Below are 12644 nucleotides of genomic sequence, written 5' to 3' on the forward strand. Positions count from 1 at the left end.
CCAGCCTCTACTAAAAATACAAAAATTAGCAAGGTGTGGTGGCATGTTCCTGTAGTCCCAGATATTTGAGATGCTGAGGCAGGAGAATCTATTGAATCTGAGAGGTGGAGATTGCAGTGAGCCGAGATCATGGCATTGCACTCCAGACTGGGAGAAAGAGGCAGACTCTGTCTCAAAAAACAAAAACAAAAACAAAACAAAAAAAAACCAGGAAAGTCATGACCTTACTTTAAAAACATGCCCTAGCTAAACTCATACACTAATTATTATGTTTATTTGGGAGAAACGTTAGAATTATGATTTAAATACCCATTAAAACAATTCTATTTATGTCTTCAATCATTGGAAGTATCCAGTGGGCTGGGTAACCCCGTTTTACTACCAGTGGAATAATGCAGAGAAATGTTAACAGTTGTGTACTGCTATTGATATGAACACTGTGAAAGTCACATGTAAATTCTATGCTTTTTGTATGCAGCATCAGGTTTAAATTCTTCAATATTCTCACATCACCTTATTCTATTTTGTAATAATATTTATTCTGTTATGGACCACACAGAGTCACAAGTCCTACTGAGGAACAGGTCAACTCAAATTACCTCATTTATTCTGTAGAAGCACTGAAATAAAGTAGACAACCAGAAGCAACTCATAGCTTGTACAGTTCACTGTGATTATTTTTCTTTTTTCTTTTTTTTTTTTGAGACGGAGTCTTGCTCTGTCGCCTGGGCTGGAGTGCAGTGGCTGGATCTCAGCTCACTGCAAGCTCCGCCTCCCAGGTTTGCACCATTCTCCTGCCTCAGCCTCCCGCGTAGCTGGGACTGCAGGCGCCCGCCACCTCGCCCAGCTAGTTTTTTGTATTTTTTAGTAGAGACGGGGTTTCACCGTGTTAGCCAGGATGGTCTCGATCTCCTGACCTCGTGACCCGCCCATCTCGGCCTCCCAAAGTGCTGGGATTACAGGCTTGAGCCACCGCGCCCGGCCCCACTGTGATTATTTTTCATTTTTTAGTTTTTTGAGATGGAGTTTCACTCTGTCGCCCAGGCCGGAGTGCGAGTACAGCAGCACAATCTCGGTTCACTGCATCCTCCACCTCCCAGGTTCAAGCAATTCTCCTGCCTCAGCCTCCTAAGTAGCTGGAATTACAAGCATGTGCCAGCATGCCTGGATATTTTTTTTCATTTTTAGTAGAGACGGGGTTTCACCATGTTGGCCATGCTGGTCTTGAACTCCTGACCTTAAGTTATCCACCTGCCTTGGCCTCCCAAAGTGCTGGGATTACAGGTGTGAGCCACTGTGCCTGGCCCTATTAGTATTATTTTACTATTACAGCCTTATTATTCATCTTGTAAGTTCCTGACTTTCTAATTATTTCATTAGAATGAACGTGCATGTCAGATACAGGGGGAATTACCTATCAGGTATGTTCCTATTGGTGGTCAAGATTAACTCCCTCTCCTACCTTATTTTGTGTGTGTGTGTGTGGTGGCGGGGATACAGTGGTGCAATCTCAGCTCACTGCACCCTCGGCCTCACAGGTTCAAGCAATTCTCCTGCCTTAGGCACTTGAGTAGCTGGAATTACAGGTGCCCACCACCATGCCTAGCTAATTTTTGTATTTTCAGTAGAGACAGAGTTTCACTGTGTTAGCCAGGCTGGTCTCAAACTTCTGACCTCAAGTGATCCACCTGCCTTGGCCTCCCAAAGTACTGGGATTACAGATGTAAGCCACCACACTAGGCCTCTGTTAGCACTCTTGTCTGTATCTAATCTCTAGGAACATCATATCATCATCCATAGCTATAATTACCACTTAGACCATTTCTTAAGTTCCAGATTCCCATTATTATTGACCTGACATTCCCATGTAGATTTCCCTTAGGAATTTCAATACCAGTATATCCAAAGTGAATTACTGATCCCCCGCTCTACAAACCTGGTCCTATTTCCAGTGTGCCTGATGATAAAGATGAAACCCCTCCTTATAATTTAAGTCACCACTACACTATCCCCTCCATGGATTGTGCTCATGGATAGTTGGCTCCTCTTGCTAAATCTACTCTTGGTTACATTTAGTCTATTGTTCAAACAGCATCTAGAGGGATCTCATTCAAGGGCAAGTTTAAGTATGTCACTCTTCTCCTTAAAACTCTTTGATTTTGGCTGGGCGTGGGCCAGGCACAGTGGCTCACATCTATAATCCCAGCACTTTGGGAGGCGGAGGAGGGCAGATCATCTGAGGTCGCGAGTTCAAGACCAGCCTGGCCAATATGATGAAACCCCATCTCTACTTAAAAAAAAAAATACACATCCTGGCTAACATGGTGAAACCTCGTCTCTACTAAAAATACAAAAAAATTGGCCAGGCGTGGTGGCGGGCGCCTGTAGTCCTAGCTACTCGGGAGGCTGAGGCAGGAGAATGGTGTGAACCTGGGAGGTGGAGCTTGCAGTGAGCCGAGATCGCACCACTGCACTCCAGCCTGGACAACAGAGCAAGACTCCATCTCAAAACAAACAAACAAACAAAAAAGGCCAGGCCAGGTGCGGTGACTCACGCCTGTAATCCTAGCACTTTGGGAGGCCAAGGTGGGTGGATCACGAGGTCAGGAGATTGAGACCATCCTGGTGAAACCCCGTCTCTACTAAATATAAAAAAAATTAGCTGGGTGTGGTGTTGGGCACTTGTAATCCCAGCTACTCAGAAGGCTGGGGCAGGTGAATCGCTTGAACCCGGGAGGTGGAGGTTGCAGTAAGCTGAGATCAAGCCATTGCATGCCAGCCTGGGCAATAAGAGTGAAACTTTAAACAACAAAATAGCTTTATAAAATAGCCTAGGTATTAATTGGGCACCTGGCAAGGAGTAGGGACTGTCACTGATCTTGGGCTAAATATTTTTCCTTAAACAGCCAGAGAGGGCCGATTTTATCTTAATTTCTAAAAAGCTGCCTGACCACTGTGTCTCATGCCTGTAATCCCAGCACTTTGAGAGGCTGAGTCAGGCGGATCACTTAAGCTCAGGTCCAGTGAGTGAGCCGAGATCACACCACTGCACTCCAGCCTGGACGACAAAGTGAGACCCAGATTCAAAAAATAAAAATAAAAAAATAAAATAAAAAACTACATTGATAGTTTGCTGCTTTAGCCTTCATCTTCAAAATCGTCCCATCCGTTCTTAAAATGAGCTATCCATTTGTAAACTGCAGATTTCTTTATGACATTGCCCATAAGCTTTTTAGAATGCATCAACAATTTTATCATTCTTCCACCCAAGCTTCACCAGAAATTCGATGTTTTTTCTTGCTTCAATTTTAGCACAATTCATGTTGCTCTGATAGAGGCAGTTTATAAACTGACATGTTATCCTTCTTAGTGCTTCAAACGAGACTCCATTCAGGCATGTTACAAGTTAGGATGAGTTTATTTTGGTAAAAAAAATTACGAAATCCATGCATAGTTTATTCATAATATGCATTTTCCTTGAATGTTTTGAAGATCCTTTTTATTTATAAACTAACAGATACTTCTTTCCCCTCACAAATATGACTTTTTATTTGCCACTATTATAAGTCTGAACTTTAAACAGATTCTTGGACTGGTGGTTCATATCCATCAGCTCGTTCTACTTTAGCACCTGTTTCATCCTCAGCGGCTTTTCCAGAGCTACTACCTTCACAATAAGCTCCATGAGTTTCCCCAATTCAAAGCTAGGCTTCTTCAGCACTTTAACCTTTCTAACAAAGACATCATGGAGAGGACAGATTGGCAAGAATTTTTTCTATGTCTTTTCCAATCCTCAATTTATTGACCACTTCTTTCAAGTAATTTGTCTGCACCTCTTGGGTCATGATTTCCATTATCTTGTTCTGGATTTGGCCGAACCGTTGGTGTTAAGCATAAGAGGTCTTCCATATCTGATTGTTGCATTTTTTAGTAAAACTAACACAGAACACATGAAGCAAGTAAGCACCAGTCGTCTTGATATTGACATGAGCTTCAATCATTGTCTGCCATTTCTTGACCATGGAACACATTTTGTCATGGGTAAGATCCATGCCAGGGAAGCTAATCAGGCAATTATTGCCCTGAACATCTTCAGTAATCAGCTTGAATTTTCTAAATGCAACTTTATCATTCTGCAAATCAGCAAGACTCACTTCAAACACATGACCCTTGAGGCCATCAGATTCAATTATGGTTCCTTGGGTCCTGGTGACTTGTGTCTTCCCAATATTTCTTATATTGAACACGGCAGATGCTTTCACATTATACCAATCTTTCTTAGAAAACGGATCAAGCACTTTCTTCTTGGCTCCTTTTGTGCCACCTTTCATAAGGGGCTTATTCTTGCCAACAACCATGGTGCTGCTCAGAGAGCCAAAAAGAGACAGATACTTTTATCATATAATATTTAGAAAGAAAACTTAGCTGATTGGCTCAAGACAACCTCCCACCTCAGCCTCCTTAGTAGCTGGGACTACAGATCTCACCTGAGATCCAGAGTTCAAGACTAGCCTGGCCAACATGGTGAAACCTCATCTCTACTAAAAATACTAAATTTGTTGGGCATGATGGTGGTGCATGCCTGTAATCTCAGCTATTTGGGAGACTGAGGCAGGAGAACTGCTTGAACCTAGGAAGTGGAGGTTGCAGTGAGCCGAGATCATGCCTTTGCACTCCAGTCTGGGCAACAAGAGTGAAACTCTGTCTCAAAATAAATAAACAAATAAATAAAAATTTAAAAATCTGATAAAAAATGCATCATAGAGACTCTTAGAGTAACTACAATGATATTAACCTTTTAAATATTTTAATGTTACTGTTGTTACATGTAAGAAAGGAAGTATTGTTTTCAGATAGGTCTAATTATTTTCTTATGTCTATGTATGTGTATAGTGGCTTGTAATATAAAATGTTTTTTTACTCTTGGTCACTACTCAAAGATTAAAAGATATCAGTCTTATAGTTAATCAGTATATAAATCCTCACTACACAAACAAAGCATAACACATTAGAATACTTAGTTCCTATTGGTGCCCCACCCCCTCCCACTGCCTACCCACCCACAAGCTGATAAAGGCTTATGGAGTTATAGGTTATTTTTATTTAAAATATATAAGTATTGAACTTATTTAACTTAACACCAAGTTTGACTAATTTCTTTGCTCACCATGGCCTCGTGTCCCGGACTGATTCGTTCCGGTTTCATATATCTTCTTTCTGGATTACGTCCTTTAGTAATTCTTTCATAGTAGGTCTGTGGGTAGTAAACTTTCTGAGTCTTTGAAATTTTGGCAAATGGGCTTTTCCTATTTTGGTTGAGTATAAAATTCTAGGTTCTTTTAATGATGATTTTGCTGGGGTGGGGTAGTAGAGCAGGAGGAGGAAGCCAGGGACAATTGGAATTTGGGGTGATAGCTAAAGTCTTTACCTAATTTGTTTAGAGTCTTAATTAATTTATTTACTTATATAATATAAATATAATTTTACTATTTGATTACTACTTTTCAATATTTAGTTGTTATAGTGTTTCAGAAAATGTTAAAGGAGTGCACTTAAATATTCAATGTGTAATTCAAAAATACATTATTTGAATAAAAAAGAACACTTACATGTAAGGGAGAGCTTGGATCAATTCTAAATCTCCTGGGGCTTGGGCTTCTACCAAACTTACAACCATTAAAGTACATACTCCATGAACAGCCAAAAGAGAATGAAGCTCCACAAGTCTCTGGATCAATTCCTTGACATGTACAGGTACGACTGTAAGATTGGAATTACAAGAGAGTGAATTGATGAAGCATTACAACACCTCAGACACAACATTTCAGGTTTATATAGTTTTAGAAGGTTGGATGGCTAAAGAACCGGTTATAACACTTATCTATTATATTACTTATTTAAAGTAGTTTAATTTTTTTTTTTTTTTTTTGAGATGGAGTCTTGCTCTGTAGCCCAGGCTGGAGTGCAGTGGCCAGATCTCAGCTCACTGCAAGCTCCGCCTCCCGGGTTCACGGCATTCTCCGGCCTCAGCCTCCCGAGTAGCTGGGACTACAGGCGCCCGCCACCTCGCCCGGCTAGTTTTTTGTATTTCTTAGTAGAGACGGGGTTTCACCATGTTAGCCAGGATGGTCTCGATCTCCTGACCTCATGATCCACCCGTCTCGGCCTCCCAAAGTGCTGGGATTACAGGCTTGAGCCACCGCGCCCGGCAAAAGTAGTTTAATGTTAACAATAAAAAGCTAACTTTTGTTTTTTCAAGAAATCTGACTAGGGGACCAGGGCTAACTGTACTTTATTATAACCAAATTTTTAGCAAAAATATTGGTCATGATTGCAATTCCAAATAAATGGAATAAACTATACAGATCTAAAATATCCACAATATTGTTTGATTTGGAGATGTCTGAGATAGGGAAATAAAGAACCTGGGTTTTTCTTTTTTTTTTGTTTTTTGTTTTGTTTTGTTTTGTTTTTGAGATGGGGTCTAGCCCCGTCACCAAGGGTGGATTGCAATGGCACAATCTTGGCTCACTGTAACCTCCGCCTCCCAAGTTCAATCGCTTCTGCTGCTTCAGACTCCCGAGCAGCTGAGATTACAGGTGTGTGCCATCATGCCCAGCTAATTTTTGTATTTTTAGTAGAGACAGGTTTTACCAGGTTGGCCAGGGTGGTCTCAAACTCCTGACCCCAAGTTATCTACCCTCCCGAAGTGCTGGGATTACAGGTGTGAGGCACTGAGCCTGGAAAGAACCTGGTTTTTAAATCTGGGTTTTAAATCCTGGATTTGTTCCATATCACAAATGAGAATTAGAACATTTTATTACCTCTTTGGAATTCAGCTGCTTTATATCTAAAATGAGACTAATTTTCTGAGGATTGAAAAACAATATATATTTTATATAAAAACAGTTTCTTGGCCAGGTGTGGTGGCTCACGACTGTAATCCCAACACCTTGGGAGGGATCATGAGGTCAGAAGTTCAAGACCACCCTGACCAACATGGTGAAACCCCATCTCTACTAAAAGTACAAAAAATAGCCTGGCGTAGTGGCAGGAGAATTGCTTGATCCCAGGAGGCTGAGGTTACAGTGAGCCGAGATTGTGCCACGGAACTCCAGCCTGGGTGACAGAGCAAGACTCCATCTCAAAAAACAAAAACAAAAACAAAACAGTTTCCCAATTTTAAAAACTTTAAAAAGTGCATAATAGAAAAAAATGGAGCAGAAAACCAGTTTCATTTAATTAAATCTTAAGCGTATAACTTTTAGGGCATTTCTAAAGCCTTAAACTAAACTATATGGTAAGAATGACAATGAAAGTGGCATATATTCTTCTTGCAGTTATAAAACTGTATGCTCTTCCAATCCCACTGCTGGGTGTATACCCAAAGGAATATAAATCATTCTACCATAAAGACATATGCATATGAATGTTCACTGCAGTGCTATACACAATACCAAAGACATGTAATCAACCTAAATGCCCATCAATGACAGACTGGATAAAGAAAATGTGGTACACATACACCACAGAATAGTATGGAGCCATAGAAAAGAACATACTCGTGTCTTTTGTGGGAACATGAATAAAGCTAAAGGCCACTATCCTTAGCAAACTAACACAGGAACAAAAAATGAAATACTGTATATTCTCACTTATAAGTAGGAGTTAAGTCTGAGAATTCATGGACAACAGACACTGGGGCCTACCTGAAGATGAAGGGTGGGAAGAAAGAGGATCAGAAAAAATAACCATTGGATACTAGCTTAGTAGTTGACTGGTGAAATAATCTGTACAACAAACCCCTGTGACATGAATTTAGCTAAATAAACAACCTGCAAACGCACTCTTGAACCTAAAATGAAAGTTAAAAAAGGATTGCATGCTTTTAAATTCCTTCAGAAAGAAAGGACAAAAATAACATTAAAAGAATAAGTAAAAAATAAAATAAAATTGCATAATGCTTATAACTTAGTATACATTGTACTTATGTAATGATTAAAATATACAAACAATAAAGAAACCAAATATTTTTAAAAAGTGAAAGTAATATAAAAATTCAGAAAAAAACTATTTTTTATGTTTTCACTATGAAAGTCTGGAAAATGCCTGATATGTAACTTAACATCGCTTATAAGAAAGACTACAATGAGCTGGGCGCGGTGGCTCAAGCCTGTAATCCCAGCACTTTGGGAGGCCGAGACGGGCGGATCATGAGGTCAGGAGATTGACACCATCCTGGCTAACATGGTGAAACCCCGTCTCTACTAAAAAAAAAAAAAAAAAAAAAAAAACCTAGCCGGGCGAGGTGGCGGGTGCCTGTAGTCCCAGCTACTCGGGAGGCTGAGGCAGGAGAATGGCGTAAACCCGGGAGGCGGAGCTTGCAGTGAGCTGAGATCCGGCCACTGCACTCCAGCCTGGGCAACACAGTGCGACTCCGTCTCAAAAAAAAAAAAAAAAAGAAAGAAAGACTTCAATGAAATTCATTAAATGAGATGCAAATGGAATGGTTAAAAAATTTTGAATAGAATAAAATTAAAGTTGTCAACCAAATAGAAAGATATTTATTCATATCATTGAAAAAGACATGGGAGGAGAGAAAAATGTTGTTTTACTATGTACTACTATTTTAAAAATAAAACACAGAGGAAATATGATAAGTTGTGAGATCTAAAAGAGCATCCTCAGATTATTTTAAATGGTCAACAACACCAATAGTGGGACAAATTGCACTCAGTGTAATAGTCCAGGTTACATTTCATTTTTAAAATTTTTTTTCTTTCGTTTCAGCCATCTTTGGCTATAGGTTGTATTTCATAGCCTGGCTTGAGTCAAGAAGAAACAGATAAACCAAATTGATTAACAGTCTACAGAATTAGCCTTTTTGCTTCAAAAATTTCAATGTCATGAAAGACAAAAACTGAGAAAACAAAAAGGATTAAGGGAGCAAAAGGACAAAATAACTAAATGCATTGAATCATGGACAGGGGAAAATTATTGGGAAATAGATGATACTTGAATATGAACTAAGATGAGATCACAGTATTTTATCAAATTTAAATTTCCTGAATTTGATCATTATATAGGAATATACAAGAGAACTATATCCTCATTTTTAGGATAAATACATTCAAGTATTATTTAGGGGAAAAGACAAAGTCTACATCTAGCTCTCAAATGATTAAGAAAGAAATAAGTCAACAACAGTAACGTGTTTATATGTGTACATAAACAAATGTAACATAATGTTAACAGTTGTGGAATCTAAGTAAGGGTATATAAGAGTTCACCGGGCCAGGTGCGGTGGCTCACGCCTGTAATCCCAGCACTTTCGGAGGCTGAGGTGGGTGGATAACGAGGTCAAGAGTTCGAGACCAGCCTGGCCAGCATAGTGAAACCCCATCTCTACTAAAAACACAAAAATAAATAAATAAATAAATAAATAAATAAAATAAAATAAAATAAAAAATTAGGCGGACATGGTAGCTGGCGCCTGTAATCCCAGGTACTTGGGAGGTTGAGGCAAGAAAATTGCTTGAATCCAGGAGGCGGAGGTTGCAGTGAGCCAAGATTGTACCACTGCACTCCAGTCCGGGCTACAATGTGAGAATCTGACTCAAAAAAAAAAAAAAAAAAAGAGTTCACTGGGCTGGACGCAGTGGCTAGCACCTGTAATCCCACCACTTTGGGAGCCTGAGTCGGGCGAATCACAAGGTCAGGAGATCAAGACCATCCTGGCTAACATGGTGAAATTCCGTGTCTACTAAAAATACAAAAATTAGCCAGGCATGGTGGCGGGCGCTTGTAGTCCCAGTTATACTTGGGAGACTGAGATAGGAGAATGGCATGAACCTGGGAGGCAGAGCTTGCAGTGAGCCAAGATTGCATCACTGCAACTAAACCTGGACGACAGAGTGAGACTCCATCTCGAAAAAAAGATTTCACTGGAGTATTCTTACATCTTTCTGTATTTGTGAACTGTTTTTTTTGGGGGGTGGGTTGGGGGAAGACTTGGTCATGCTCTTTCAAGTGCACTGGCAAAATCATAGCTTACTTTAACGGCAAACTCCTGGCCTCAAGCCATCCTCCCTCCTCAGCTTTCAAAGTAGCCAGGAACACAGGCACACATCCCTATGCCTGGTTTTAAAAATGCTGTGTAGGGATAGGTTCTCAAACTCCTGGTTTCAAAAAATCCTCCTGCTTTGATCAGGCATACACTGATCCACTACATCAGGCCCATGAAGTTCAATCTCTCTCTCTCATTTTTTTTTTTTAAAGAGACAAGGTCTTGCCATGTTGCTCAGGTTGGAGTTCAGTGGCATCATCATAGCTCACTGCAGCCTCAAATTCCTGGGCAACAGCTACCTTTCCACCTCAGCCTCCTAATTACCTAGGACTATAGACATGTGCCACCATTCCCAAACAGTGTTTTTTAAAAAATACTTTTGTAGAGATGGAGTCTTACTATGTTGCCTGGTCTGGCTTTTGAACTCTTGGCCTCAAGTGATCCTCCCTTGTCGGCCTCCCAAAGCGCACGCCTGTAGTCCCAGCTACTCAGGAGGCTGAGCCAGGAGAATCACTTGAACCTGGGAGGCAGACGTTGCAGTGAGCCGAGATCGCACCACTGCACTCCAGCATGGTGACAGCAAGACTCTGACTCAAAAAAACAGAACAACAAGAACAACAAAACTTATCTCCTCTTACAACTATTTAACAGTGATTCATGAAATGTATGAGAGATTTAAATTTCAAAAATTTATATTTTAAACAAGTATAGTCATTTCTCACTTGATGCCAATAGGCTGTTGGAAATCGTGATTATAAGTGAAACCACATACAGCAGTTCCCCGAATATCACTCAATATTGCTACAATATTGATGAGAAAAATATTGGTTTCATTATATGTTGCTTTGCTTAAAGTCACCAAAAAAAATGCCTAAATACCACTTGAGATCCAAACCCAAATAAGGAAAAAGATGGGTATGTTTGATTGCATTAAAAACAAAACCTTTTGCGGGAGATAACATAGCCAAAGGAAAAACACAAACTGAGAAAAATATTTGCAAATTATATCACAGAGTAGAGAGAAAATAGATAAACGGAAGAATTCTCTGCAAAAATGGGCTAGGTTATTTAACAGGTGGTTAAAACAAACTAACAAAAAGCCAAATGGTTCTTAATCATATGAAAAAAACACTCTCATTCATAAGAGAAATTCAAGTCAAAATTACCCTGATGTCATTTCTCTTAATAGGCAAAGACTCACATTTGCCAACATAATCATTGGTAAGACTACAGAAAAACAGATACTCTCTTACATTGAATAGAGGAAATGCAAAATGATATGACACTCCTGTGGAAGACCATTCTTTTAAGTCAAAATCCCTTTCCTCCAGACTCTTCCCAAAAAGGGAAGCAATGAAATAATATTCTTTCCTTTTTTGTTTCGAGACAGAGTCTTGCTCTGTCGCCCAGGCTGGAGTGCAGTGGCACCATCTCGACTCACTGCAAGCTCCGCCTACCAGGTTCATGCCATTCTCCTGACTCAGCCCCGCGAGTAGCTGGGACTACAGGCGCCCACCACCTCACCTGGCTAATTTTTTGTATTTTTAGTAGAGACGGGGTTCCACTGTGTTAGCCAGGATGGCCTTGATCTCCTGACCTCATGATCCTCCTGCCTCGGCCTCCCAAAGTTCTGGGATTACAGGCGTGAGCCACTGCACCCGGTCACAGTGAAGTAATATTCTAAAGGAGAATGATTTAAACTGACCTTAACTCACTATAAAATACTCTCTCTGTACAGAAATGTTCATTCTTTTTAATTCCACAATACTCAAATCCTATTCTCCCATATAATATACATAGTTGGTAGCTAAATAACATTTTACCATTATGTAATAGAGATCTGAATGGCAAGGCAGTATACAACAGATTTAATTACTTTTCATTGAGGGTGCATCTTCTGTCGGTAGGGTGCCCATTGTATGACTTTAGATTCTCTGTGAGCTCTGTGTATAACCTGTCAGCCATTGGAAGAGGGATGCCATCCCACACCATGATGAGCACCACCATCACAGCAGTTGGACAGTGGTGGCCTGTACGCTGCCGGACCAAGCAAAGAACTTTTTCTTCATCACTGCTTCTTCTTAAAACCTGAAAAAACAGAATATATTCATCTATGGAAGACAAGTATGCCAAATTTGAATGCAATGGATATTCCTTTTGACGTTCTGCATGATTATATTTTAGTTTATTTACTTAATTTATACAATTTGTTCTACAGATGGGGTCTAACTATGTTACCCAGGCTGGTCCCAAACTCCTAGCTTCAAGCAATCCTCCTTCCTTGGCCTCCCAAAGGTCTGGGATTACAGACATGTGCCTCCATGCCCGGCCATATTTCAGTTTTTTTAAAGTTACTGCTTCTCAAGGGATAAAAGCCTGTAGGACTTTCCACTGCCTCAACAGTTCCCTCTCCACGAGACTCATCACAAGAGTACCTCAGCCTATATGACTAACAAACAACAGGCAGAACAAAAATCTGTGATATGTGGTTATTATTTGTAGAAGTAGTAAAAGGCAGTCTGTGTTTTATTTCACTGCTGTTCTAGTTTGCACAGCAGACAAGAGAGGGCTCGGTAGA

At 40.2% G+C, this 12644-nt stretch overlaps 1 protein-coding gene and 1 pseudogene across 7 annotated transcripts in view; both read right to left on the reverse strand.

The window, feature by feature from the left end:
- Window positions 1-12644, reverse strand: part of TET1 (tet methylcytosine dioxygenase 1) — a 142542-nt gene that overhangs the window by 21338 nt on the left and 108560 nt on the right. For 4 of the 7 annotated variants that reach the window (XM_038009144.2, XM_073019084.1, XM_073019086.1 and 1 more), the window contains 3 exons: window positions 11943-12154; window positions 5610-5760; window positions 5168-5254 (listed from right to left, as the gene is read on the reverse strand). In XM_038009144.2, coding sequence (XP_037865072.2) covers window positions 5168-5254; window positions 5610-5760; window positions 11943-12154 — 450 coding nt within the window. The remainder of the gene's footprint in view (window positions 1-5167; window positions 5255-5609; window positions 5761-11942; window positions 12155-12644) is intronic. The other 3 variants (XM_007963255.3, XM_073019088.1, XM_073019087.1) reach the window with 1 other exon arrangement.
- On the reverse strand, window positions 21-5157 carry LOC140712400 (small ribosomal subunit protein eS1-like; annotated as a pseudogene).

The sequence above is a fragment of the Chlorocebus sabaeus genome, chromosome 9, assembly GCF_047675955.1.
Source record: "Chlorocebus sabaeus isolate Y175 chromosome 9, mChlSab1.0.hap1, whole genome shotgun sequence".
In the NCBI taxonomy this organism is placed as follows: Eukaryota; Metazoa; Chordata; class Mammalia; order Primates; family Cercopithecidae; genus Chlorocebus; species Chlorocebus sabaeus.